Source organism: Amblyraja radiata, chromosome 1 (assembly GCF_010909765.2).
Source record: "Amblyraja radiata isolate CabotCenter1 chromosome 1, sAmbRad1.1.pri, whole genome shotgun sequence".
NCBI classification, from domain to species: domain Eukaryota; kingdom Metazoa; phylum Chordata; class Chondrichthyes; order Rajiformes; family Rajidae; genus Amblyraja; species Amblyraja radiata.
The window spans coordinates 59,731,859-59,757,258 of NC_045956.1; the positions used below are offsets into that span (position 1 = coordinate 59,731,859).

The following is a 25,400-nucleotide window of genomic DNA, read 5'->3' on the forward strand; positions in this document are numbered from 1 at the left end:
TTGTTCAAGTTCAGGCAAGCAAAGCCAGCATTGTCCTGCTCCCGAGTTTGTTACCAGAGTCTCTGTAAATCCAACATTTGTACGGATCAGCTCATTAAATCAGAATGAAATATTTTCTGCCTTTTAAAAGCAGGCATACAGGGTGACGATAAAATGTAATGAATGCCTTGTAGTAGCCAGGGTTTCCATTTACTGGGTGAGTTTGTTTAAATCCAGCACTCCACAACCGTTTGATTTTTAATTAGTGGAATATTTAAAGGCTTTGTACCCCAGAAGCAGCGATTTATGTTGGATGTTTCTTCAGCACTTGCTGAATGACTGAGATGTGTGTTTGTGTGTGTATACATTTCTGTGCCTCAGCGTGTGTGTCTTTGTGTGTGTCTGTGCATGAGTGTGTGTGCCTGTGTGTGTGTTTGATGGGTGCCTGTGTGTGTATGTATGAATGTGTGTGCCTGTGTGCTTGTCTTTCTGTATGTGTGCCTGTTTGTATGTGTCTGTGTGTGTGCTTGTCTCTGCATGTGTGTGCCTGTGTGTATGTTCCTCTGTGTGTGTGTGTGCGCTTGTCTCTGCATGTGTGTGCCTGTATGTATGTTCCTCTGTGTGTTCTTGTCTCTGCATGTGTGTGCCTGTGTGCATATGCCTCTGGGTGTGTGTATGCTTGCTACATTGTGATAAGTATTATGTGGAATTCGCAGGGTAGAGACTTTGCTTTCAGGTGCCCTGGAGTAGACTTTTCATGATGCGTGCCTTGTTCTTTGATGGATCATTTAAACAGCAGGGGAATGCAAGGAGCAGGGTGGGGTTGCAACTGCATGCATCTGTATAATGTATAATGAAGGGAAGCAGGGAAGCAGGAACAGCAGCTCCAGGTGTGCGACATGTTCCATACGGCATCAGTGCCATGAAATCAGGCTGTCGGGTTGCATCACAGCTTGGTTTGGGAACGGCCCTGCCCAAGACCGCAAGGAATTGCAAATAGACACAAGGTGCCAGAGTAACTCAGCGGGTCAGGCAGCATCTCTGGAGAAAAGGGGGCCATTGTTGGCTGGGGAAGTTGTGCTAATGACAGGGATACAAGATTGTGAACAGTGGAACTAACAGGACGTCTAGGGTGGGGGAGGGGGAGAGAATAGTTGGGGGGGGGGGGGGGGGGAAGGAACGCAGGAGTTACTTGAAATGAGAGAAATCAATGTTCATACAGCTGGGTTGTAAGCTGAGAATAGACACAAAAAGCTGGAGTAACTCAGCGGGACAGGTAGCATCTCTGGAGAGAGGTGTTTCGGGTCGAGACCCTTCTTCAGACTCTACGCTGAGAGTTGTGGATGTAGCCCAGTCCATTACACAGACCAGACTCTCCACCACTGATTCCATCGACACTTCAAGCAGCCAACGTAATCAAAGACCTTTCCCACCCAAGTCATTCCTTCTTCACCCCCACTCCACACGGCAGGATATACAGAAGCTTGCGGGAGCACACCATTCAAATCAAGAACGGCTTCTTCCCTGATGTTATCAGGCTTAACGATCCTTCCATAAGCTAGGGCACTGTCCCAGTTCTCCACCCTACCTCGCTGTGAATATTGAACTGTTATGTTACAATGTTTCGTCACCCACCCTTTTTCGCCGGAGATGCTGCCTGAGCCGCTGAGTTCCTCCAGCACTGTGTCTAAACCATAGTTCTGTGTGTGTCGAATTGAATTGGCAGAACCTTGAGCTATTTGTTTTGTGATCTGGACTGCGGGGCAGCTTATCTGACGCAAGGTGTAAGATATAACCATTTTCTCTGGTTGGGGTGATGGGGGGGGGGGGCTCACCTCCGGTGGGCGTCGGGTTCCCACACTATCACTACCACAGGGCCTGCTGTACATCTGTGAGAGGGTCCGTAAGTGGCTCCCAATCTACAGCAATTAGTTTACAATTAGCCTGTCGGACGACTGGCTTCTCTCTGCAATGGCTCACGTTTGACAGCTTGCTTGTGGAAGTATGCAACAGTATTGCACCAAGAGTGGCGGGACTTTGAAAAAAAGTCACGGGCTTCCCATTGATATAGTGTAGGAATGACAGATTAATGTTTCACGCTGTCACTCTGTGGACGTTCTAATTTTACAGTTTATACCCCAAGATTGGCGAAACTTGATTTAACCTCCCTTGTCCTTCTCACTTATAATGGAGCCTGACGTTGCTATTTGTGCGCTTACGAACTTGAAATAGAAAGGGGATCCTACGGCAATTAATTTCGTCGAATACCCTGAACTAGACTGAGAGCCCTGCCCTAATAATTAGACATGTCTAGTGTTACATGAGCACTGAGACTGGGAATTGGGGAATTCAACTCTCTACCGCGAGTCTAAACATATTAAATATAAACTTAATAATGGATCTGCAGCCCAGTGTATTTAGATCGAATCACCAGATACCATGCTAGCCAGTTCCATTGGTGGCTTGTGGTATGAAGAATGTTTCGTTATTTTCTGTTTACATTAAATCTGACTAGTTCTCTTTCTAAGAGTCTCATCCAGAACTCTTTCTGAGTCACCTGCTGCTGCTCAGCTTATTGTTGTCGAGTTGAACATTCCAATGTGCATAAGATCATGAGACACAACAGCAGAATCAGACCATTCGGCCCATCGAGTCGCTCCGCCATTCATCCAACCACATTCCCCTACCATCTCACCGTAACCTTTCTTCAGAATGTCTTCTTTCTTGTGAAGAAGGGTCTCGACCTGAAACGTCACCCATCCCTTCTCTCCAGAGACGCTGCCTGGCCCGCTGAGTTACTCCAGCATTTTGTGTCTACCTTTGATTTAACCCAGCATCTGCAAGTTCTTTCCTACACACTCACCGTAACCTTTGACGCTCTTAACTAAGGCACAGAGGCGCAGCGGTGGTGTTGCGGCCTTAGAGTGCCAGAGACCCGGGTCGATCCTGACTACGGGTGCTGTCTGCAAGGAGTTTGCACGTTCTCCCTCTGAGCGTGGGGGTTTTCTCCTGTGTTTCCTCCACCTCCCATAGAAGTTCAGGTTTGTAGGTTAATTGGCTTCTTTAAATTGTCCCCCGTGTGTGGGATAGAACCAGCGATCGCTGGTCGGCGCAGACTCGGTGTATCTCTAAAACTATAAACTAAATTAAAAGCCATGACCCTGGCCTTCTGTCAGCCTTGCAGTAAAGGCTGGATTGTAAGGACGACATTCGGGGATAAAGAACAAGATGTCCCATCATCTGGATGCTTCCTGCCTTGTCTAATGCTTTGCTGTTTTATGATGAATGAAAAATATGCAGCTCAGCCAGACTGTAGACGTTAAGGTAATGATTAAATATTGACCACCCCGGCTGACACAGTGTTTGTTTTTATCATTATCTTGCCAATAGAAACAGAATCCTGACAGACTGCTCCTTCCTGCTGCGATCTTTTAACATTATTATTCCAACAATGCTGTAGCTGGAGCTTCGAACTTCTGAATCTCTTCAGCTCCTTTTGTCCATGGTTTATGATTTAATTTAGTTTAGTTTATGGATACAGCGAGGAAATAGGCCCTTGGTCCGCCCGAGTCTGCGTCGACCAGCGAACACCCGTGCACTAGCACTAACCTACACACCAGGGGTGATTTACAGCACCCAATTATCATAGAAACCTGCACGTCTTTGTAGTGTGGGAGGAAACCGGGAGCACCCGGAGAGAACCCACGCGGTCACAGGGAAAGCGTACAAATCCCATACTGTCAGCACCCGCAGTCAGGATGGAACCCGGGTCTCTGGCGCTGTACGGCAGCAACACTGCCGCTGTTCCACCGTGCCGCCCCTGAGTAGAACCTAGACTGGGCCCATGTCTTGGGCACTCCAATGGTGGGTGAGGTGACACTTCCTGTCATAACCATTCAGGCCAGGGGTCGACTCTGGGGTTTGTTCACTGAGAACAAAGAAGATGGGACGGGGAGGCACTACTTGGATTGTTTTCTCTCGAACGCCAAAGGTCGCCTGAGAGACATGGAGTGGACAGTCAGAACTTTTTTCTGGACGGAATGGAAAAATCAAATAATCATAATGATACTTTATTAGTATATAATCATAATCATACTTTATCGTACTTAAATACCAGAATGCGTTGCTTTATATTGAGAGGGGCAAAGATTTAAAGAGCCGTGCGAGCAAGTTATTTTACACAGAGGATTGTAATCATGCATAGTCTTTCTGCTGACCAGTTTGCACGCAACAACAACAAGGCTTTTTACTGTACCTCGAGACACGTGACAATATCAAACTAAACTAAACCAAAGTAAAAGGGGTGGTGGTGGAGTTTAAGAGACTTTTGGATAGGCACATGGATATGGAGAAAGTGGATGGATGTGGATCACTTGCAGGTATATAAGAGTTGGTCTTGGCATCATGTTTGGTGCATACATTTTGCTGTACTGTTCTTTGTTCACATGTGTGTAGAAACAGTGCTGGGAAGTGACAATGGAGATTTAACTGGCGTAACCAATCTACAATTGTTTAGACTTTAGAGATACAGCGTGGAAACAGGCCCTTCGGCCCATTGAGTCCGTGCTGACCAGCGATCACCCCCCCCCCCCCCCCCCCCCCCCCCCACCCACACTAGCACTATCCTACACACTGGGGACAATTTACAATTTTACCAAAGCCAATTAATCTACAAACCTGCACGTCCTTGGAACGTGGGTGGAAAGGAAAGAGAACAAGCAGCGGTGGATGTAAATGATTTAGGACGTTAGGGTTGATGCGGGATTTAAATTGACAGCAATGGCAATTATCATCCTACAGAACATTGCACAAGATGTCATTTTGCAAACATTAATCTGAAGGCTTAAGACGTTAGTCTGATTTGTTAATATTTCAAACACAATGTGTGTTTTCTCTGAGAGGCTCTGACTTTTCTCATCCAGAGAACACTTGGAACGATGTAGTAACTCTTCAAAGAGTCACTGATCCCACACAAACAATTCTCTGTTTTCAGATACAGTCCCTCTGTCTGATTACAAAATGCTTTCATGGTCTTAAAATGGAAAAGGCAACGAAACTGCCAGCTCCAAACAGTGTTCAAAAGGGAACTGCAGATGCTGGAATATCGAAGGTACACAAAATTGCTGGGGAAACTCAGCGGGTGCAACAGCATCTATGGAGCGAAGGAAATAGGCGATGTTTCGGGCCGAAACCCTTCTTCAGACAGTGATTGTCCACAAGTTTTGCATTTAGTTTAGTTTAGAGATACAGCGTGGCAACAGGCCCTTCGGCCCACCGAGTCTGCGCCGTCCAGCGATCCCCGCACACTAACACTATCCTACACACACTAGGAACAATTTAACATTTTGTACCAAGCCAACAGACCTACAAACCTGTACGTCTTCGGAGTGTGGGAGGAAAGGGAAGATCTCAGAGAAAACCCACACCGGTCACAGAGAGAACGTACAAACTCCGTACAGACAGGCACCTGCAGTCAGGATCAAACCCGGGTCTCTGGCGCTGAGATCCAGTAACTCTACTGCTGCGCCACCATGCCACCCTTCTATAGCGCTCATTTCGAGCTGTTCAAATGTTATTGAAAGATATATTATAATAATGAGGAACTGCAGATGCTCATTTATACCAATTTAAAAAATTGATTAAACTAATTTAATTTAATTTAGTTCAAAATTAAGAGAAAATAGTTTTTGAAAGATGATCGAATCTCCAGCATCAGGAGTTTTTAATTTCTGGCTTTCAGGGGATTTTATTGTTGCAGTTTACAAGATCTTAAAAGTTTTAAATTTCACAAGGGCAGGTAAGCCGAAAGCAAATGTCAGCCTTAATCACTCATTGCTGTCCTTTCCAAGACTAGAGGGCAATGCAATAAGGTGAGAGGGGGCCATTTTAATGGAGACGTGTGGGGCAGGTTTTTTACACAGAGTGGTGGGGGCCTGGAACGCATTGCCAGGGGTGGCGGTGGTGGAGGCAGATACGATAGTGGTGTTTAAGAGGCATTTAGATTGTCACATGGTTGTGCAGGAGGTGGAGGGATATGGATCATGTGGGGCGGCACGGTGGCACAGCGGTAGTGTTGCTGCCTTACAGCACTTTCAGCACCGGAGACCCGGGTTCAATCCCGACTACGGGTGCTGTCTGTACGGAGTTTGTACCTTCTCCCCGTGACCGTGTGGGATTTCTCCGAGATCTTCGGTTTCCTCCCACACTCCAAAGACGTACAGGTTTGTAGATTCATTGGCTTGGTATAAAATGTAAATGTTGAAAGCATGTGTGGGATGGTGTTAGTGTGCGGGGATCAGTGGTCGGTGCGGACTCGGTGGGCCGAAGGGCCTGTTGCCGCACTGTATCTCTAAACTAAATTAAACTAAACTATGTAAAGCCAGATGAGATCATGTAACGTGGCATCATGAGTTCTAATCCCACATCGGAACCTTGTGGACCTTCCAGAGCTGAAGATGTGCTGAACTGGTGATCTTTTGGATCAGTTTAACAGCACAAACAGTGAGGGCCAAAGGGCTCGTCCCTGTGCTGTATATCCTAATATGCCGGAAACAGAGGAATATGGATCAGTTGCAGGCGGGGGACGTTAGCCAATTAACCTGCAAGTTTTTGTTTGAAGATACAGTGTGGAAACAGGCCCTTCGGCCCACCGAGTCCATGCCAATCAGCGATCACCCCGTAACACTATCCTACACACTAGGGACAATTTACAATCTCTGCTAAAGCCAATTAACCTACAAACATGTATGTCTTTGGAGTGTGGGAGGAAACTGGAGCACCCGGAGAAAACCCATGCGGTCACGGGGAGAATGTACAAACTCCATACAGACAGCACCCGTCGTCAGGTGACTCTGGCGCCGCAAGGCAGCAATTCTACCGCTGCGCCACCCTGGTCAGCAATGCACGGCATACACTTCTGTTGCCCGGGTAGGCTGGTGTTGGGTGGGCTGGGGCGAGGAGTGTAGCGCACACATGCTGAGACAGATGTGTGGCCGCTTATGGAAAGATCATTCCGAAAATCGATAAAAGAGGGGAGGAATACAAGGAAGTACAGATGCTGGAATCTTGAGTAAAACTCAGCAGGTCAGGCAGCATCCATGGAGAAAATAGATAGGCGATGTCTTGGATCAGGACCCTTCTTCAGAAGAAGCTGTTCCTATGTCTGGTGGTACACGCTTTCAAGCTTCTGAAGCTTCGGGAGCGAGGAGAAGAAGGAATGTCCGGCGTGGGAAAGATCCTTGATTACGTTGGCTGCTTTCCTGAGGCAACGTGAAATGTACAGGGTCAATGGATATAAGAGTTGGACAAAGCACAAGAACACACCTTTGTTATACATTGAATTATGATCCCAGTGCAAAGGTTGATTCATTTAAAAGAAAGTAGATCAAGGTTGAAAAGGAAAATATTTAGTCATTTGAGACTTAGTGGATTGCTTCTTCCAAAGATCAGCATGGGCGCATGGACCTAATTATTTCCTGTCATGAAATATTGTGCAAAGGATAGACTCCAAAGGCCGATAAAAGTTATAAAAAGAAAACAAAAAACTTTGGCCAAAGTTCTAAACTTGAATCTTTAATGGCAATGTTATGGTGTTCAGTTGAGTTTGTTATTGGAACATTTCGTCCCATCGAGTCACCGTGGATTCTCAGAGCAATCTATCAATCGCACTTACTTTCCTGTGGCCTACTCTGCATTCAAGTATTGATCTGCTTCCCTTCTAAGAATTAGCACTGAATCAGCTTTAAAACGTCTGCCGAAAGAATGCAAAGCATTCAGCCACCTCCGACGGAAAACCGTGTGAAACCCAAAGTGTTGACCATGTTTGTCGAAGGAATTTATGAAATGCTTGGCTGTTCCAGACACAAAAAAACAAAAATACATCAGGGGTCGAGACCCCCTAACAAGCCTGTTCTCACTAAACAAAAAAATAACTTACTTGAAAGGCCTGGGATTGTATTTATGGATTCCCTGCCTTCTGGCTAGCTGTATACGTGCCAAGAAAACATGTCCGAGAACATTTACAATCTTAGCGACTCTTACACTGAGGTTAAAAGAGCTGGGAAATGATTCAACATTTCAAGAATCAGAGGCACTCTTTATTAACATCTTGTACACAGTGAATGAAAAAAACCTGCAATTGAGATTAAAAGTGGCAGATAAGTGGAAAAGCTGTACGGTTATGCTGCTGATAGGTCCTGAGTCTTTACCCTAATCAAGCCTCTCATAATTGTATATACTTTTGCCAAGTCTCTCTTCAACTCTGATGTTGCAGAGAAAACAATCCATCCAAAATAATCAAAAGAACCTTAGACCTGCCTCATGCAGTCAACAGAAAACACCAATCATGGAATCTTAACAGTATCTTCAACTCATACAATGGCGCAGCGGTAGAGTTGCTGCCTCACCACACCAGGGACCTGGGTTCGATCCTGACCACGGGTGCTGTCTGTACGGAGTTTGTACGTTCTCCCTGCGCCCGCGTGGGTTTTCCCTGGGTGCTGCGCTTTCCTCCCACCTTCCAAAGACGTTACAAGTTTGTAGGTTAATTGGCTTTGGTAAAAATGGTAAATTGTCCCTAGTTGTAGGATTGTGCTAGTGTACGGGATGATCACTGGTTCAAAGACATGCGGGTTTGTAGGTCACTTGGACTACGTAAATTGTCCCCAGTGTGAAGGATAGATCTAGTGTATGGGTGATTGATGGTTGGCGTGGACACGGTGGGCCAAAGAGTCTGTTTCCACGCATTATCTCTTTCAATGCATTATTTCATGCATCTCTAAACGTAAACATGAAATAAACTAAACGTAAGGAAATCTAATGAATCGCCATGTATCTCAACGTGCACGAATGTCCTCTTGTCTGTCGATGGTGGAGATGAATGCTGTGGCTTTAGGGCCTGTCCCACGGGCGTCATTTATGCGACATTACTTACGCGTCACGACGCATGACGCGCATTGCGTGCATGGTGCGTGGTGACGCAGGCAGGGTCGCGCACAGCTCCCCAGGATTTTGGGATTCACAAAATCTTCGCACGCTACCTGCGTGACGCGCAAATGACGCCCAAGTGGGACAGGCCCTTGTGTGTTTTGTACTCCCTCCTGAGCTGGAATGCCTCTCGTGCGTCCTTGAGCGCATGATGACACTGTTCTCCAGATGTGGCCTAATATGCCCCCTGAGCAAGTTTTGTCTTGTCTTGATTATAGGGATCCTTCTGTTTTTCATTCCATAATGATTGGTTATTTTAAGCAACAAAACCCACATCTCTGGATTCTTGCTATATGCAATTGCTGAATTTACCACAGGGGAAATGTCAGCTTTGAAAAAATAGTTGCTGTGCAATGCTTCTGGGAATTAGACCTTTAGTGATACAGCGTGGAAACGGGCCCTTTGGCCCACCGGGTCCGTGCCAACCCCACGATCACCCTGTACACAAGCACTATCCTACACACTAGGGACAATTCTACTCATTTTAACAAAGCCAATTAACCTATAAACCTGCACGTCTTTGGAGTGTGGGAGAAAACCGGAAACCCGCCCAGACACAGGGAGAATGTACAAACTCCGTATAGACAGCACCCGTAGTTAGGATCGAACCCGAGTATCAGGCGCTGTAGGACAGCAACTCTACCACTGCGCCATTGTGCCGCCCATTGTATTTGTTGTGCAATGCGTTTCAATATCAAGTCCACATAAATATTCATATAAATATTAACTCTTACATAGAACACTTAACAGAGACACAAACTGCACCGTTGCTTCAGCCCCCAATGTCTGTGCCAAATATAATGCCAAGATCTTCTAATCTCTGCTTACACATGATCCACATCCCTCCATTCCCTGCATATCCATGTGCCTATCCAAACACTGCTTAATGGTCACTATTGTATCTGCCTCCACCACTACCCCAGGTCGCATGTTCCAGGCACCCGCCAGTCTCAATAAAAAAAACTTGCCCCGCATATCTCCTTTAAACTTTTCCCCTTTCACCTTAAATCTGCGCCTTCTAGTCTTTGCCAGTTCCACCCTTGGGAAAAGGTTTTGACTGTCTACTGGTTTAATTCAAATTCTTGATCTTTACCGCACCCATCCTTTAGCAAGACTACGCTGTGGACAAATTAGGCTGGTATGTTAAAACACACCAGGTGCTGGAGTAACTCAGTGGGTCAGGCAACATCCCTGGAGAACATAGATAGGTGACCTTTCAGGTCAGGTTGGAATGGAATGGAATGGAATGCTATTTATTGTCATTCAAACCTAGGTTTGAACGAAATTACATTTACTACAGTTTTTTTACATTACAAAAAAAAACCAAGACCAACACTTAACACAGTTTACATAAACATCCATCACAGTGCGTCTCCAACACCTCCTCTCTGTGATGGAAGGCAAAGTCTTTATCTCTTCCCTTTGTTCTTCTCCTGCGGTCCAGCAGTCCAACTGCAGCGCCCGTGTCCTTTAAACCCCGCGGTTCCAGCGGGAGAAGTTGCCGCTGCGTAGCTCGGAAAAGCGGTGACCTTGTTCAGGAGAAAGATCCGAAGAAGGGTCCCGACCCGAAATGTCACCTGTCCATGTTCTCCAGAGATACTGCATCACCCACTGAGTTTAGTTTAGTTTCGAGATATAGCGTGGAACAGGTCCTCCAGCCCACCGAGTCCGCTCCGACCATCAACCACCCCTACACTAGTTCTATTACACACACCAGGGACAATTTGTAGGAGCCAATTAACCTACAAACTCGCACGTTTGTGGGATGAGGGAGGAAACCGGAGCACTCAGAGAAAACCCACACAGTCATAGGGAGAACGTACAAACTCCGTACCGACAGCACCCGTAGTCAGGGTCGTACACAGGTCTCTGGTGCTGAAAGGCAGCAACTCTACCGCTGAGCTACTGTGCTGGCCGTAACTCCGAGTTACTCTGGCATTTTGTGTTTTTCTGTAACTCTACTTCAGCACTTCAATAAGTATTTCATTGTTTGAAAAGGGGTTTGGAATGTCTGGAGACAGTGAAGGGTGCGATCAGCATGCAAGATCTGACACGCTTCCCTGGGCCCTAGATTGCTACCCACAGACATTACATCCCACGCAAGGCAATGACTCATCTGGGCGGTGTCTACATTGGAAGCTGAAGCTTTAGTCCACATCCCCATTGGCTGGCTTCAATGCCACATTCTTTCTTATTGCAGAGAATTGTGGATGCAGCCCAGACATCGCACAAACCAACCTCCCTTCTATTGACTCCATCTACACCTCACTCTGCCTCGGCAAGGCAACCAACATTATCAAGGACCAGACTCAACCCAGTCACTCTCTCTTCTCCCCTCTCCCATCAGGCACGAGATACAGAAGTGTGAAAACGCACACCTCCAGATTCACGGTCAGTTTCTACCCAGCTGTTATCAGGCAACTGAACCATCCTCCCATCAGTTAGAGTGCGGTCCTGACCTCCCATCTACCTCATTTTCGCTAACTGGATAACACACAACAAATAGCTTTTCACTGTACCTCGGTACACGTGACAATAGTTAAACTAAATTAGACAATAGGTGCAGGAGTAGGCCATTCGGCCCTTCGAGCCAGCACTGCCATTCAATGTGATCATGGCTGATCATCCACATTCAGTACCCCGTTCCTGTCTTCTCACCACAACCCCTGACTCCGCTATCTTTAAGAGCTCTCTCTAATCCAACTTTCTCCAATCTCTGTAACGCCCTCTTTCGGTTCCCTTTCCACCTCAATGACTTCCATCCTATAGCTGGGCGTCCAGAACTACACGCAATGCTCCAAGTGTGGCCTCGCAAACAACTTGTACTGTTGCAACATGCGCTGCACACAATAGAGAGGCTGGTAAATCCACTGCCTCACAGCGCCAGTGACCCGGGTTCAATCCTGACCTCGGGTGCTGTGTCTGAGTGGAGCTTGTACATTCTCCATGTGACCGCATGGGTTTCCTCCAACACCACAAAGACATGTGGGTTTGTTTGCTAATCGTCCTCTGTAAATTGCCCCTAGTGTGTGGATAATGGATGCGAAAATGTGATAACAGAGAAGTAGTATGAATGGGTGATCTATGGTCGGCGCGGACCTGGTGTCCCGAAGGGCTTGTTGTATTTAAACTCTAAACGTCACAACTCCTGTGCTCAATATCCAAACCGATGAAGGCAAGCATGCCAAGCGCCTTCATCACCACCCTGCCTATCTGTGCCACCAGTTTCAGGGAACTAGGTACCTGTATCCTGAGGTCTTTCTGTTGTACAACACTCTCCGAGGCTTTGCCCACGAGTAGAGCTGCTGCCCCAGAGCACGCAGAACCCATCTTGAATGCTGACCTGTGGTGCCGCGCAAAGGTTGCACATTGTCAGAGGTTCACAAGTTATGGCAGCAGAATTAGGCCATTCTGCCCATCGAGTCTACTCTGCCATTCAATCATGGCTGATCTCTGCCTCCTAACCCAATTATCCTGCCTTCTCCCCATAACCCTTGACACCCATTCTAATCAAGAAGCATATAGGTGTTAGGTAAACTGTTGGGACTGAAGGCAGATAAATCCCCAGAGCCTGATGGTCTGCATCCCCGGAGGTGGCTCAAGAAAAGCCTGGATATATTGGTGTGAAGAAGGGTCTTGACCCGAAATGTCGCCAATTCCTTCTCTCCATAGATGCTTCCTCACCCGCTGAGTTTCTCCAGCATTTTGTATCTACCTTTGATTTTACCAGCTTCTGCAGTTCTATCTTAAACATGGATGTATTGGTGATCATTTTCCAATGTTCTCTCGACTCTGGATCAGTTCCTGTAGACTGGAGGGTTGCCAATGCAACTCCACTTTTTAAGAAAGGAGGGAGAGAGAAAACGGGGAATTATAGACCTGTCAGCCTTACATCGATAGTGGGGAAGATGCTTGAGATATTATAGCAGCGCATTTGGAAAGCAGTGATAGGATCGGTCAAAGTCGGCATGGATTTATGAAGAGATGGTTGATTAATCTTCTGGAATTTTTTGAGGATGTAACGTAGAATGGATAAGGGGGAGCCAGTGGATGTGGTGTATCTGAACTTTCAAAAAGCCTTTGACAAGGTCCCACACAAGAGATTAGTGTGCAAAATTAGAGCACATGGTATTGGGGGTAGGGTATTGACATGGATAGAGAACTGGCTGGCAGACAGGAAGCAAAGAGTAGGAATTAATGGATCCTTTTCAGAATGGCAGGCGGTGACTAGTGGGGTGCTACACGTTTCGGTGCTGGGGAAAGGGGCACAAGAGATATAGACAGTACTTAGGAGAAATAGATGGGAGATATGCAAAATGACAAAGTCCCACACAAGAGATTAGTGTGCAAAATTAGAGCACATGGTATTGGGGGTAGGGTATTGACAAGGAGATGGAGGCAAGGTAGGATACTCAAGGAGATGTGGGGCACACAAGAGGCCAATGTTGGCTGTGGGATAAGTGATAATGAGTTAGAGGAACTCAGCAGGATGAAAGTAAATGACTATGACAACGGTGGACGGAGAGAGAGGGGATGGAAGGGTTACTTGAAGTTAGAGAAGTCAATGTTCATACCGCTGGGCTGTAAGCTGCCCAAGCGAAATATGAGGTGTTTTTCCTCCAATTTGCGCTGGGCCTCACTCTGACAGTGGAGGAGGCCCTGGACAGAAAGGTCAGTGTTAGAATGGGAAGGGGAATTAAAGTGTTTGGCAACCGAGAGATCATGTAGGCCGAGGCGGGCTGGATGGAGGTGTTCAGCTAAACGATCGCCAAGTCTGCGCTTGGTCTCGCCAATAAACAGGAGTCCAGACCTGGAATAGCTGCATTACAGTAAGCGGTAATCTGGGTGAACGTGAAGAAGGGTCTCAGCGCGAAACATCACCAATGCATGTCCTCCAGAGATGCTGCCTGACCCTCTGAGTTACTCCAGCACCTTGTGGCCTTTTAGGCCATAGTTGGCTGGTGTGTAAATGATTGGTGGTCGAATGCTTTGGGGAGCTGGAGTTCAGTGAAGTAGTGGTTTGGTACAGATCTACAATGGTTCTTTATTACAATGGTTCAGTGGCACTTTATTTGTCACATGTTCCAAGGTACAGTGAAATTCAGTATGTATCACTATACAGAAGCACTTAGATACATCTCATAGGCATCTCAGATACAGTACAAGTGTATAGCAGTACTACACTGAGACCGTATACAGAGTCGTCAGATTTGGCGGCATTTTCAGGTCCCATTTGTTGACCGGACCAAGAAGGTCCGTTATCATGACGGCATTGCCAAGCGTGGCCGTGATGTCCTCCGCCTCTTGCTGCGGCGCCCTGTCCAGCCGAGCTCCAGGCTGCTGCAGGGCCTCCAGTGGTCCACTCATTCCACTGCACTGCCTCCCGCAGCCGGTCTGCTTACTGTCCGACTCTCTCCACTCTGGGCTGGTGAACCGGGCCTACCGGGCGGGTGCCAAGTCCGCGGCGCAGGTTTTCCATCCACGGCGATGGAGCCGGGGACAAATTGAAGTATGGATTGGAAGGGATATCATAACTAGGTCCATTTTATCTAGGCAGAGGATTAGGGAAAGGGGGTGCAATCAGGAGCAAAGCAATGGACTCTGATGAAGCTCAAAATGATGACTTCAGCTTTGCACACTGGGATCCCTGACTCATCCATGACTTCTACTCGTAATTGCTGCAATTTCCGTCTGCCTACAGGGTTCCTCCTCAATTTGTTTGTCTGAGCCTCAGCAGTGCTGTGTTCTTGTGATGTGTCGCGAAGCATTCTCCAGATATTGCCCCTGATGGAGCACAGATGCTGAGAGGATGGTGTGGAAACGTGGCTCATGTGAAAGTAATTGCTCCATTCCAAAGACAAATGATCTGTTCTCCTGGACTGGACCTTGAACTGAGGTTCCCTCCGTACATTAACTCAGATCCATCTGGAAGCCAGCTGTGGAGATTTAAGGCATTTGGGCCACAAGTGGATGGCAGGGCTCTGGGAAGTGCGGTAGAGTAGAGGGATCCAGGTTGCTTGGAAGTAACGTCACGAGAAGGTAGGGAGCATTGCAGTGCAGAGGGATCTAGGAGTTCAGGTACATTGTCCCTTGAAAGTGACGTCATAGGTAGGTAGAGTGGTCAAGAAGGATTTCGGCACATTGGCCTTCATCAGCCAGGGTTTTGAGGATAGAAGTTGAATGAATGAATGAATCTCTTTATTGTCATTGCACATGGTACAACAAAATTTAAAAGTCAATCCCACGGTGCGATTCACAAGAGCAATTTTAAATATATAAGAAAAGGTAAAAATATATACATATAAAAAAATAAATTACAGATAAATAACAATAGCAGCTGAGGTAGAACCATTCAGTTGAATGTGAGTGTTATTTCTTATTTTGCATTGTTAAGTTCACGTATGGCTATGGGGTAGAAGCTGTCTCTGAGTCTGTTTGTACGAGTTTTGAAAGACCTGTACCGTCTGCCAGAGGGCAGCAGTTGGGATGTTATGTTACAGTATGTCTGTTGAATCGGTGGTCCGCGCTGAACCTCTAAACTAAACTAAACTAAGTTGTTCGAGAGTACACAAAATTGCTGGGGAAACTCAGTGGGTGCAGCAGCATCTATGGAGCGATGGAAATAGGCGACGTTTCGGGCCGAACCCCTTCTTCAGACTGAAGAAGGGTTTCGGCCCAAAACGTCGCCTATTTCCTTCGCTCCATAGATGCTGCTGCACCCGCTGAGTTTCCCCAGCAATTTTGTGTACCTTCGATATTCCAGCATCTGCAGTTCCCTTTTGAACACGAATAAGTTGTTCGAGACGTTGGTGTGGCCACATTTAGAGTACTGCGTTCAGTTTTGGTCACCATGTTATAGGAATGATGCTGTTAAGCTGGAAAGGGAAAAGGTTTATCAGAATGTCGCCAGAGCTATAGGGAGAGGTTGGGCAGGCTAGGACTTTACTCCTTGGAGTGCAGGAGGATGAGGGGTCATCTTATAAAGGTGTGTAAGATCATGAGGGGAATAGTCAGGGGAGAATCTTTTACCCAGCGTAGGGGAATCAAGAACCAGAGGACATAGGTTTAAAGTGAGAGGCAAAAGGACCCTGAGAGGCAAACCTTTCACACTGAGGGCAGTGTTTATATGGAAGGAGCTGCCAGAGCAGGTAGTTGAGGCAGGTACTATAACACTATTTAAAAGACATTTGGACAGGTTCATGGAAAGGACATGTTCAGATGCGGGCAGGTGCGATATGTGTAGAAGGAGTATCTTTGTAGGCAAGCTGGACCGAAGGGCCTGTTTCTACGCTGCATGACTCTAGGACTTATGAGTAAAAATCAGACTGCCGGCAGACCTTAGATTGAAGAAGGGTCCCGACCTGAGATGTCATCCGTCCACTTCCCTCCACAGATGTTGCCCGACCCGCTGAGTTCATCCAGCAATTCAAGAATGTTTCATTGTCATAAGCACTGGGACCAACACAATGACATTCTTCCATGCTTACTTAGAGTCATACAGCACGGGAATCATACAGCCAAATGCACGCGGTCGCAGGGAATGCACAAACTCTGTACAGACAGCACCCTCGGTCAGGATGGAACTCGGTGCTCCGGCACTAGAAGTCAGCAACTCCACTACTGCGCCACCATTATTTTCTTTTGTATTTCATTTCCAAAAGAGGAGGCGACAGGAGTGAGTTAATGAAATTGGGTTTGCGCTGCCAATTATTTCAGTTTCAGTTTAGTTTATTGTCACGTGTACCGAAGTACAGTGAAAAGCATTTTGTTGCGTGCTAACCAGTCACTGGATAGACAATACATTATTACAATAAAACCATTTACAGGGTTGTTACAGTATAGACCAAGCTCAGGCTTGGCGATCGTTTCGCTGAACACCTCTGCTCAGTCCGCCTTAACCTACCTGATCTCCCAGTGGCTCAGCACTTCAACTCACCCTCCCATTCCCAATCTGACCTTTCTGTCCTGGGCCTCCTCCATTGTCAGAGTGAGGCCCAGCGCAAATTGGAGGAACAGCATCTCATATTTTGCTTGGGCAGTTTACACCCCAGCGGTATGAACATTAATAATAATAATAATAAATTTTATTTAATGGGCGCCTTTCAGACATCTCAAGGACACCTTACATAGTAATCGGAATAAAAACATATAATCGGAATAGAACAGGTAAAAAAGACATCACAGAGACACAAATTAAAAACAGAATTCAATCCAAAAACAGAAAATCAAAAACACAGTGTGAACATTGACTTCTCTAACTTCAGGTAGCCCTTGCTTTCTCTCTCCATCCCCTCCCCCTAGCCCAGTTCTCCCACCAGTCTGACTGTCTCCGACTACATTCTATCTCTGTCCCGCCCACTCCCCTGTTATCAGCCTGAAGAAGAGTCTCGTCGCGAAACGTCGCCTATTCCTTCTCTCCAGAGATGCTGCCTGTCCCACTGAGTTACTCCAGCATTTTGTGTCTACTTTCCATTTGCAGTGTATGGGTACATGATAAGGGACTAACATTTAGTGTTGTCAAGGATAGTCCGAGGGACATCAAAGAGATAGATAGTAGTTCAGCACTGCTGTTATGCTGCTGATTATGCTCTGTTGCACTGAGGTATTATACTGCTCTGCTATGCAGCAGTGCACGGTACTGCTAAGTTATGTTGCCGATTTTACCGCCAGTGATTCATAATATGCATCCATCCTTGTGTCTTATAGGGCCTCGCCGGCTGCAAAATCCGCGGGGACAACTGTGCAAAAGGTAGGTGGCGTTCCGTGCCAGAGTGACTACAGTGTTGATTCTTGCTTTCAATTTCGGGCATCGACTACTAACTAGTGGACGGATCGGCCCTAACACCAGCTTGCAGCTTCATCTGTATGGCAGTGAAAAGCAGTGGAAAATGTGAAAAAATAGTCATTCTAATTAGAATGAGTCATTCCCAGAGTGTACAGTGCTGGTCGCTGAGTTTTTGCTGAGGATCCCATTGCATCCACAGTCATATTTGGTAAAAATTACTTCAAGTTTTACCGATGGCAGTGAACAGTCAATTGGCATAAAAACTGGTTGAGGGAATTAAATGAGTGTTTTCAGATATGGAGACATACAGCACGGAGACATGCCCTTCGGCCCTAAGATTCCGTGCTGACCATCAACAACCTTTAACCATCAACAGTAGTTTAGGACTCTATTTCTTGCTGCACAACAGGCTGAGGGGTGATCTTATAAAGGTGTACAAAATCATAAGAGGAATAGATCTGGTAAAGGCACAGACTCTCTTGTAGGGGAATTGAGAACTAGAGGACATAGGTTTAAGGTGAAGGGCAAAGATTTAATAGGAACTTTTTTACTCAAAGGGTGGTGGGTATATGGAACGGGCTGCCCGAGGAGGTAGTTGAGGCAGGTACTATCACAACGTTTAAGAAACATTTAGACAGGTACATGGACAGGACAGGTTTAGAGGGATACGGGCCAAACGCATTGAGACATTTTTGTCGGCGTGGGCAAGTTGGGCCGAAGGGCCTGTGTCCACGCTGTATTATATTATCTATTGAGTACTGTGTTTATAAACTTATTGTGTCGCTGTCAGAATGAAATTTCGGAACATATGACAATTAAACAGTCTTGACTCTCTTACGATTGTCATGCCTTTAAGGACATGCCTCTTGAAGGACATTCTGAGGGACGTTTTGCTTTACTGTCATCAGTAAGATCACATTTGCTGTTTGGGAAAGATTCAAAGGTGATAATGCGGCACCAGTACTGTACAGTGCTCTTGGATTGCACGCTCTGAATGCCACTTGCAGGCTCCAAAAATGAAGTGACGTACATTTCCAGTGTCCATCAATGCATTCCAGGAAATACCACGCAGGTTGTTGTCATTGGTAATTATATCCAGTGCTCCAGTCGACTCATTCATTTTGTGCCTTTGCCCTCACAAGGTTCCTGAATAATCCAGAACGGAACAAATACGAGCCAAAATACTGTGGCTGCAAAATTATGAAAGATGGTTTTGTCATTTTTTCCTCTCCTCGTCTATCCTGTAAACTCCCATTTTTCCCACAATTTGGGGGTTTTATTTATTGATTTTTTTTTTGCTTTTGACGAAGATGTTTCTAGGACTCGAGAGCCCGTGCTACAGGGAGAAGTTAGGCAGGCTAGGACTTTACTCCTTGGAGAGCAGTAGGATGAGGGGTGATCTTATAGGGGTGTATGAGCTCTTGAGGGTAATAGACAGGCTAGATTCTTTAACCCAGAGTAGGGGAATCAAGAACCAAAGGACATAAGTTCAACGTTTACACTGCTGGGTTGTATGCTACCCAAGTGAAATTCAAGGCGCTTGTTCATCCAATATGCGTCTGGAGATATGTGAAGCTAGAAAGGATTTACGAGGATGTAGCCAGGACTCGAGGGTCTGAGCTTTGGGGAGAGGATGGGCAGGCTAGGACTTTATTTTTTGTAGTGCAGGAGGCTGAGGTGATCTTATAGAGAGGTGTATAAAATGGTGAGAGGAATAGATCGGATTTTTTACCCAGATGGTAAAAATTGTATTTTTAAAACCAATTTTGTTTGGGTAAAGCCTGGTACCCCAAAGAGTGAGGAATAGCTTTATTTTAGGGCTAGAATGTTTGAGTTTCTAATTTTAGTTTTTAATTCCAGGGTGTATCATCTAGAACAGGTGCTTTGCATCAGAGTAATATCAATGAGGAGTCTATTTATTCCGTTTAGTTTATTATTGTCATGCACTGAGTTACAATGAAAAGCAGTTTGTTGCATGCTATCCAGTCAAAGAAAATAGTATTCATGACTGCAATCAGGCCATCCACAGTGTACAGGTAAAGGATAAAGGGTATAACGTTTAGTGAAAGTCCAATTAAGGATAGTTAGGACTCCAATGAGGTAGATAGATGATAGCTCAGAATAACAGCGGGGAAGAAACTGTCCCTGAATCTGGAGGTGTGTGTTTTCACACTTCTGCTGCTCTTGCCCGATGGGAAAGGGGAGAAGGGGGAGTGACCGGGGTGAGATTTGTCCTTGATTATGTTGGTGGCCTTGAAGAGGCAAAATGAAGTGCAGATGGAGTCAATGGAAGGGAGGTTAGTTTGTGTGATGGTCTGGGCTACGTCCACAACTCTGCATTTTCTTACGGTCTTGAATGGAGCTGTTCCCAAACCAGGCTGTGATGCATCCCGATGAAATGCTTTCCACGGCGCATCTGCAGAAGTTGGTGAGAGTAGTTTGGGGAGATGCCAGATTTCCTGAGCCTTCCAAGGAAGTAGCAGCTTCTAAGGAAGCTATGGGAAGACTGGCAAAGAGTTGCCACACTCCCTCATTCCCAAACTGCGTGTAGAGGTTTGACCTCTGAGGAAAGACATTCTTGCCATAGAGGGAGTACAGAGAAGGTTCACCAGACTGATTCCTGGGATGGCAGGACTTTTATATTAAGAAAGACTGGATAGACTCGGCTTGTACTCGCCAGAATTTAGAAGATTGAGGGGGGATCTTATAGAAACTTACAAAATTCTTAAGGGGTTGGACAGGCTAGATGCAGGAAGATTATTCCCGATGTTGGGGAAGTCCAGAACAAGGGGTCACAGTTTAAGGATAAGGGGGAAATCTTTTAGGACCGAGATGAGAAAAACATTTTTACACAGAGTGGTGAATCTGTGGAATTCTCTGCCACAGAAGGTAATTGAGGCCAGTTCATTGGCTATATTTAAGAGGGGGTTAGATGTGGCCCTTGCGGCTAAAGGGATCAGGGGGTATGGAGAGAAGGCAGGTACAGGATACTGAGTTGGATGATCAGCCATGATCATATTGAATGGCGGTGCAGGGTCGAAGGGCCGAATGGCCTACTCCTGCACCTATTTTCTACGTTTCTATGACCTGCATCGTGTTTCTGGGGATGTCTTTGATGGGACTCCATTGCTCCCGGGTTTGGTTCTGCATGTGTTGTGTGTGTTTAACGTGTGTTTTTTGCCCCCACTTTGCGTAGGATGAGTCCAGAGAACACGCTATCCCCGTTGCATCCATCACTCCCATGATTCCCAAGGCCCCTCCTGCGGCCGGCACTGCCTACAATAAGACAGCTCGGCCTTTCGGTGCCACATCCTCACCCAGGCTCTCGCCTGCCCCCCTCGTCCCTGCTTCATCACCCCTCACTCAGCTGCCAGCTCCATCACCGGCATTGATGCCCCAGCACCCAGCTGCCTCCCCGCCGCCGATACTGGCACCTCCACTGCACGTGCATGCCGGCGCCAACGTTGGCACCGCTGGGCGTTCACTGCCGGTCAACGCCGCCAAGCCGCTGGTAACCCCGCCCGTTAACCCCTCGCGGCAGCCCAAGGTGTACAACACGCCCATTAATCTCTACTCCTCTGACAATGCCCACGAGGTGGCAGAGGGACAGAAGCGAGGACTGAGAGAGGGGCAGACTGACGGCAAGCAGCAGAACGGGTAGGTGGCCTCTTACGGGAACCTTCTCTGGTGGACCAAGAAGCAAGCGGCAGCCGCTCAGGGCAATGGCAAACGCACCTTCCACCCCTGTCTCCGGGGAGAGTTGTCTCACCGGTGACCACCACCCTGAAGGTCCCAGCGGGCTTTCCATTTGGTCTCTGTCGCACAACCAAGGGTAGTCTTCATTTTACACATTCGCGGTGACATCTTCGGCCAATCTGCTGAGACCCCTAGTGTATGCAGAGTTGGGAAAGTGGGATTACATGGAACTAGTGATAACAGGTGATCGAAGGTTGGCGTGGATTCAGTGGGCCGAGGGACCTGTGTCCATGCAGTTTCTCTTAACTAAACTAAACATTGAATTCTCTAGTTTTAGGCAACTAACAAACAATGACCACTCCCTCTATTTTTCCCCCACCCCTAGTTGTATTCTGCCACATTTTCCCCACATTCGCAGTCTTTTCTTTGTAGTTTAGTTTAGTTTATTGTCACGAGTACCAAAGTACAGTGAAAAGCGTTTGTTATGTGCTAACCAGTCAGCAGAAAGTCTATACATGATTACGATCGAGCCATTCACAGTGTCCAGATTCATGATGAAGGGAATAACGTTTAGTGCAAAATAAAGCCCAGTAAAGTCCGAGCTAAGATAGTCTGAAGGTCTCCAATGAGGTAGATAGTAGCTCAGGACTGCTCTCTGGTTGTTGGTAGGATGGTTAAAATTTACCAGGATAAGATTTATACCATTTTTGGTTTTGGTTTTTAGTTTAGGAATACAACGTGTAAACAGGCCCTTCAGCCCACTGAGTCCACACCGACCATTGATCACCCCGTACACTAGTTCTATCCTATTCCATTCTACACACTAGGGCCAATTTACAGAAGCCAATCAACCTACGAACCTATGCGTCTTTGGAGTGGGAGAGGAAACCGGAGCACCCGGAGAAACCCACGTGGTCACAGGGAAAATATACAAGCATGGCACAGACAGCACCAGTAGTCAGGATCGAACCCAGGTCACTGGTGCTGTAAGGCAGCAAGTCTACTGCTTCGCCACTCTGCCACGCCTAAAGATAAGGACCTTAAACATCTCTCATGCTTTTAAAGCAACCGAGATCTGCTCAGGCTATTCACATATCAGTTTGTGAGGAGAATAGATAGGGTAAATGCACACATTTACCCACAACAGATGAAATAACGGCATATTTGGATAGCAGTAACAGGATCGGTCCGAGTCAGCATGGATTTACAAAGGGGAAATCATGCTTGACAAATTTTTTGGAATATTTTGAGGATGTAACTAGGAAAATGGACAAGGGAGAGCCAGTGGATGTAGTGTACCTGGGCTTTCAGAAAGCATTTGATAAGGTCCCAGATAGGAGATTAGTGGGCAAAATTAGGGCACATGGTATTGGGGGTAGAGTGCTGACATGGATAGAAAATTGGTTGGCAGACAGGAAACAAAGAGTAGGGATTAACGGATCCCTTACACAATGGAAGTGGGGTACCACAAGGCTCAGTGCGGGGACCGCAGCTATTTACAATATATATTAATGATTTAGATGAAGGGATTACAAGTAACATTAGCAAATTTGCAGATGACACAAAACTGGGTGGCAGTGTGAACTGTGAGGAGGATGCTATGAGAATGCAGGGTGACTTGGACAGGTTGAGAGAGTGGGCAGATGCATGGCAGATGCAGTTTCATGTGGATAAATGTGAAGTTATCCACTTTGATAACAAAAACAGGAAGGAAGATTATTATCCAAATGGTGTCAAGTTGGGAAAAGGGGAAGTACAACGGGATCAGGGGGGTCCTTGTTCATCAGTCAATGAAAGTAAGCATGCAGGGAATGAAGAAAGCGAATGGTATGTTGACCTTCATAACAAGAGGAGTTGAGTATAAGAGCAAAGAGGTCCTTCTGCAGTTGTACAGGGCCCTAGTGAGACCACACCTCGACTATTGTGTGCAGTTTTGGTCTCCAAATTTGAGGAAGGACATTTTTGCTATTGAGGGAGTGCAACGTAGGTTTACAAGATTAATTTGCGGGATGGTGGGACTGTCATATGCTGAGAGAATGGAGCGGCTGGGCTTGTATACTCTGAAATTTAGGATGAGAGGGGGATCTTATTGAAACATGTAAGATTATTAAGGGTTTGGACAACTAGAGGTGGGAAACATGTTCCCGATGTTGGGGGCGGCCAGAACCAGGGGCCACATTTTAAGAATAAGTGGTAAGCCATTTAGAACGGAGATGAGGAAACACTTTTTCACACAGAGAGTTGTGAGTCTGTGGAATTCTCTGCCTCAGAGGGCGGTGGAGGCCGGTTATCTGGATACCTTCAAGAGAGAGCTAGATAGGGCTCTTGAAGATAGCGGAATCAGGGGATATGGGGAGAAGGCAGGAACGGGGTACTGATTGTGGATGATCAGCCATGATCACATTGAATGGCGGTGCTGGTTTGAAGGGCCGAATGGACTACTCCTGCACCTATTGTCTATTATCTATAAGATAGATCAGCCATGATTGAGTCGTGGAGTAACCTTGATGGGCCGAATGGCCTAATTGTGCTCCTAGAACTTTTGAACTTACCCACAGAACAATTAAAGCCAAAGAGATTTATCAGGGGAATGACTCTTAAAAATACAGAAGGGAGATGGAGGGTGGGGGGGAGGGAGGTGGGGGTGTGGGGAGATGGAGGGTGGGGGTAGGGGGGTAGGGATGGGAAGTTTTAAAAAAAAGACACCTTTCAGAAGAATTGAAGTTCCCATAGTGGTCAGATGGTGGGTCTGCTTAGCAAGGACAGACTTTAATATGGGTGAAATATTTGGTGCAGCATAGATAGATGATCCCTATATACTGTATAGTGGTTGAGTGTTCTTAGCAACTTCTTACAAGGCACCAACATAATGTTCTGAGACATCTTCAATAGTCCTTTCTAACAATCCTGAATGCTGTTCAGTTTGGTTTAGTTTAGTTTAACCGTACAGTTTGGGTATTCGGCCCATCGAGTCCGTACTGACCAACAATCACCCCGTACACTAGTTCTATCCTACACTCCAGGGGCAATTTACAGAAGCCAATTAACTTATCAACCTGCACGTCCTTGGAGTGTGGGAGGAAACCGGAGCACCTGGAGAAAACCCACGCGGTCACAGAGAGAACATGCAAACTCCGTACAGGCAGCACCCGTGGTCCGGATCGAACCCAGATCTCTGGCTCTGGGAGGCAGCAACTCTGCTGCTCTGCCACTGTGCCACCCAAAACACCAAATTGAAAACTAAATTACCTTTGCTTGTGTGACATCTGTTTTTATTTAACAGAAAAGTCTCTTGTTTTGCATTTCAGATAGGGGGTGGGGGGAAATATTTGTATTTGCACCTTAATCCGTGTGTCAAGGCTGTCCCCCATTGCATGAAGCTGCCGCTTGCTTAGTTAAGAAAGCGTTCAGGACAAGCCACAAGCCAACCAAGAACCTCAATCCCAAACGATTCTCGTGTTTGGACCAGGCGGGTTCCATCACTTCCAGGGAGAGCGGGAATCCCTCCCTGGCACCTTGATCCTGGCACTTGGTCCTTGAGGCTTGGACTGACTAAATAGATTATGTAGATGAATTGTGTGGGTGATGTTCGGGTCTTCAGAAGGGTCCCGACCCGAAACATCACCCATCCTTTTTCTCCAGAGATGCTGCCTGACCCGCTGAGTTACTCCAGCACTTTTATGTCTATCTTTGGTGTGAACCAGCAATCTTCAGTTCTTTGTTGCGTGTTTGTTGATGAACCGTGCTCTCTCTCTCTCTCTTTCTTTCAGGGACAAGTGATATCCTCCAAGTTAGTGCCCATGCTACTGTTGATTTACAGCATGCATTGTTGCATTGCAAGGACTGACACCAGACAGGGTGCTGCTCTCAGCTCCCACTTTGTCATGGCTTGTTTCAATACAAGGGCAAGTTGGAAGTGCATTGAGGGTGTGACGGGCTGACTTCACTGCACACT

General features: G+C 46.6%; 1 protein-coding gene across 7 annotated transcripts in view; it reads left to right on the forward strand.

The window, feature by feature from the left end:
• Positions 1-25,400, forward strand: part of pdlim5 (PDZ and LIM domain 5) — a 206,933-nt gene that overhangs the window by 117,274 nt on the left and 64,259 nt on the right. For 4 of the 7 annotated variants that reach the window (XM_033022514.1, XM_033022531.1, XM_033022524.1 and 1 more), the window contains exons 4-5: positions 17,671-17,713; positions 25,216-25,235. In XM_033022514.1, the coding sequence (XP_032878405.1) occupies positions 17,671-17,713; positions 25,216-25,235 (63 nt within the window). Of the gene's footprint in view, positions 1-17,670; positions 17,714-20,945; positions 21,407-25,215; positions 25,236-25,400 lie in introns of all 7 variants that reach the window. The other 3 variants (XM_033022484.1, XM_033022505.1, XM_033022495.1) reach the window with 1 other exon arrangement.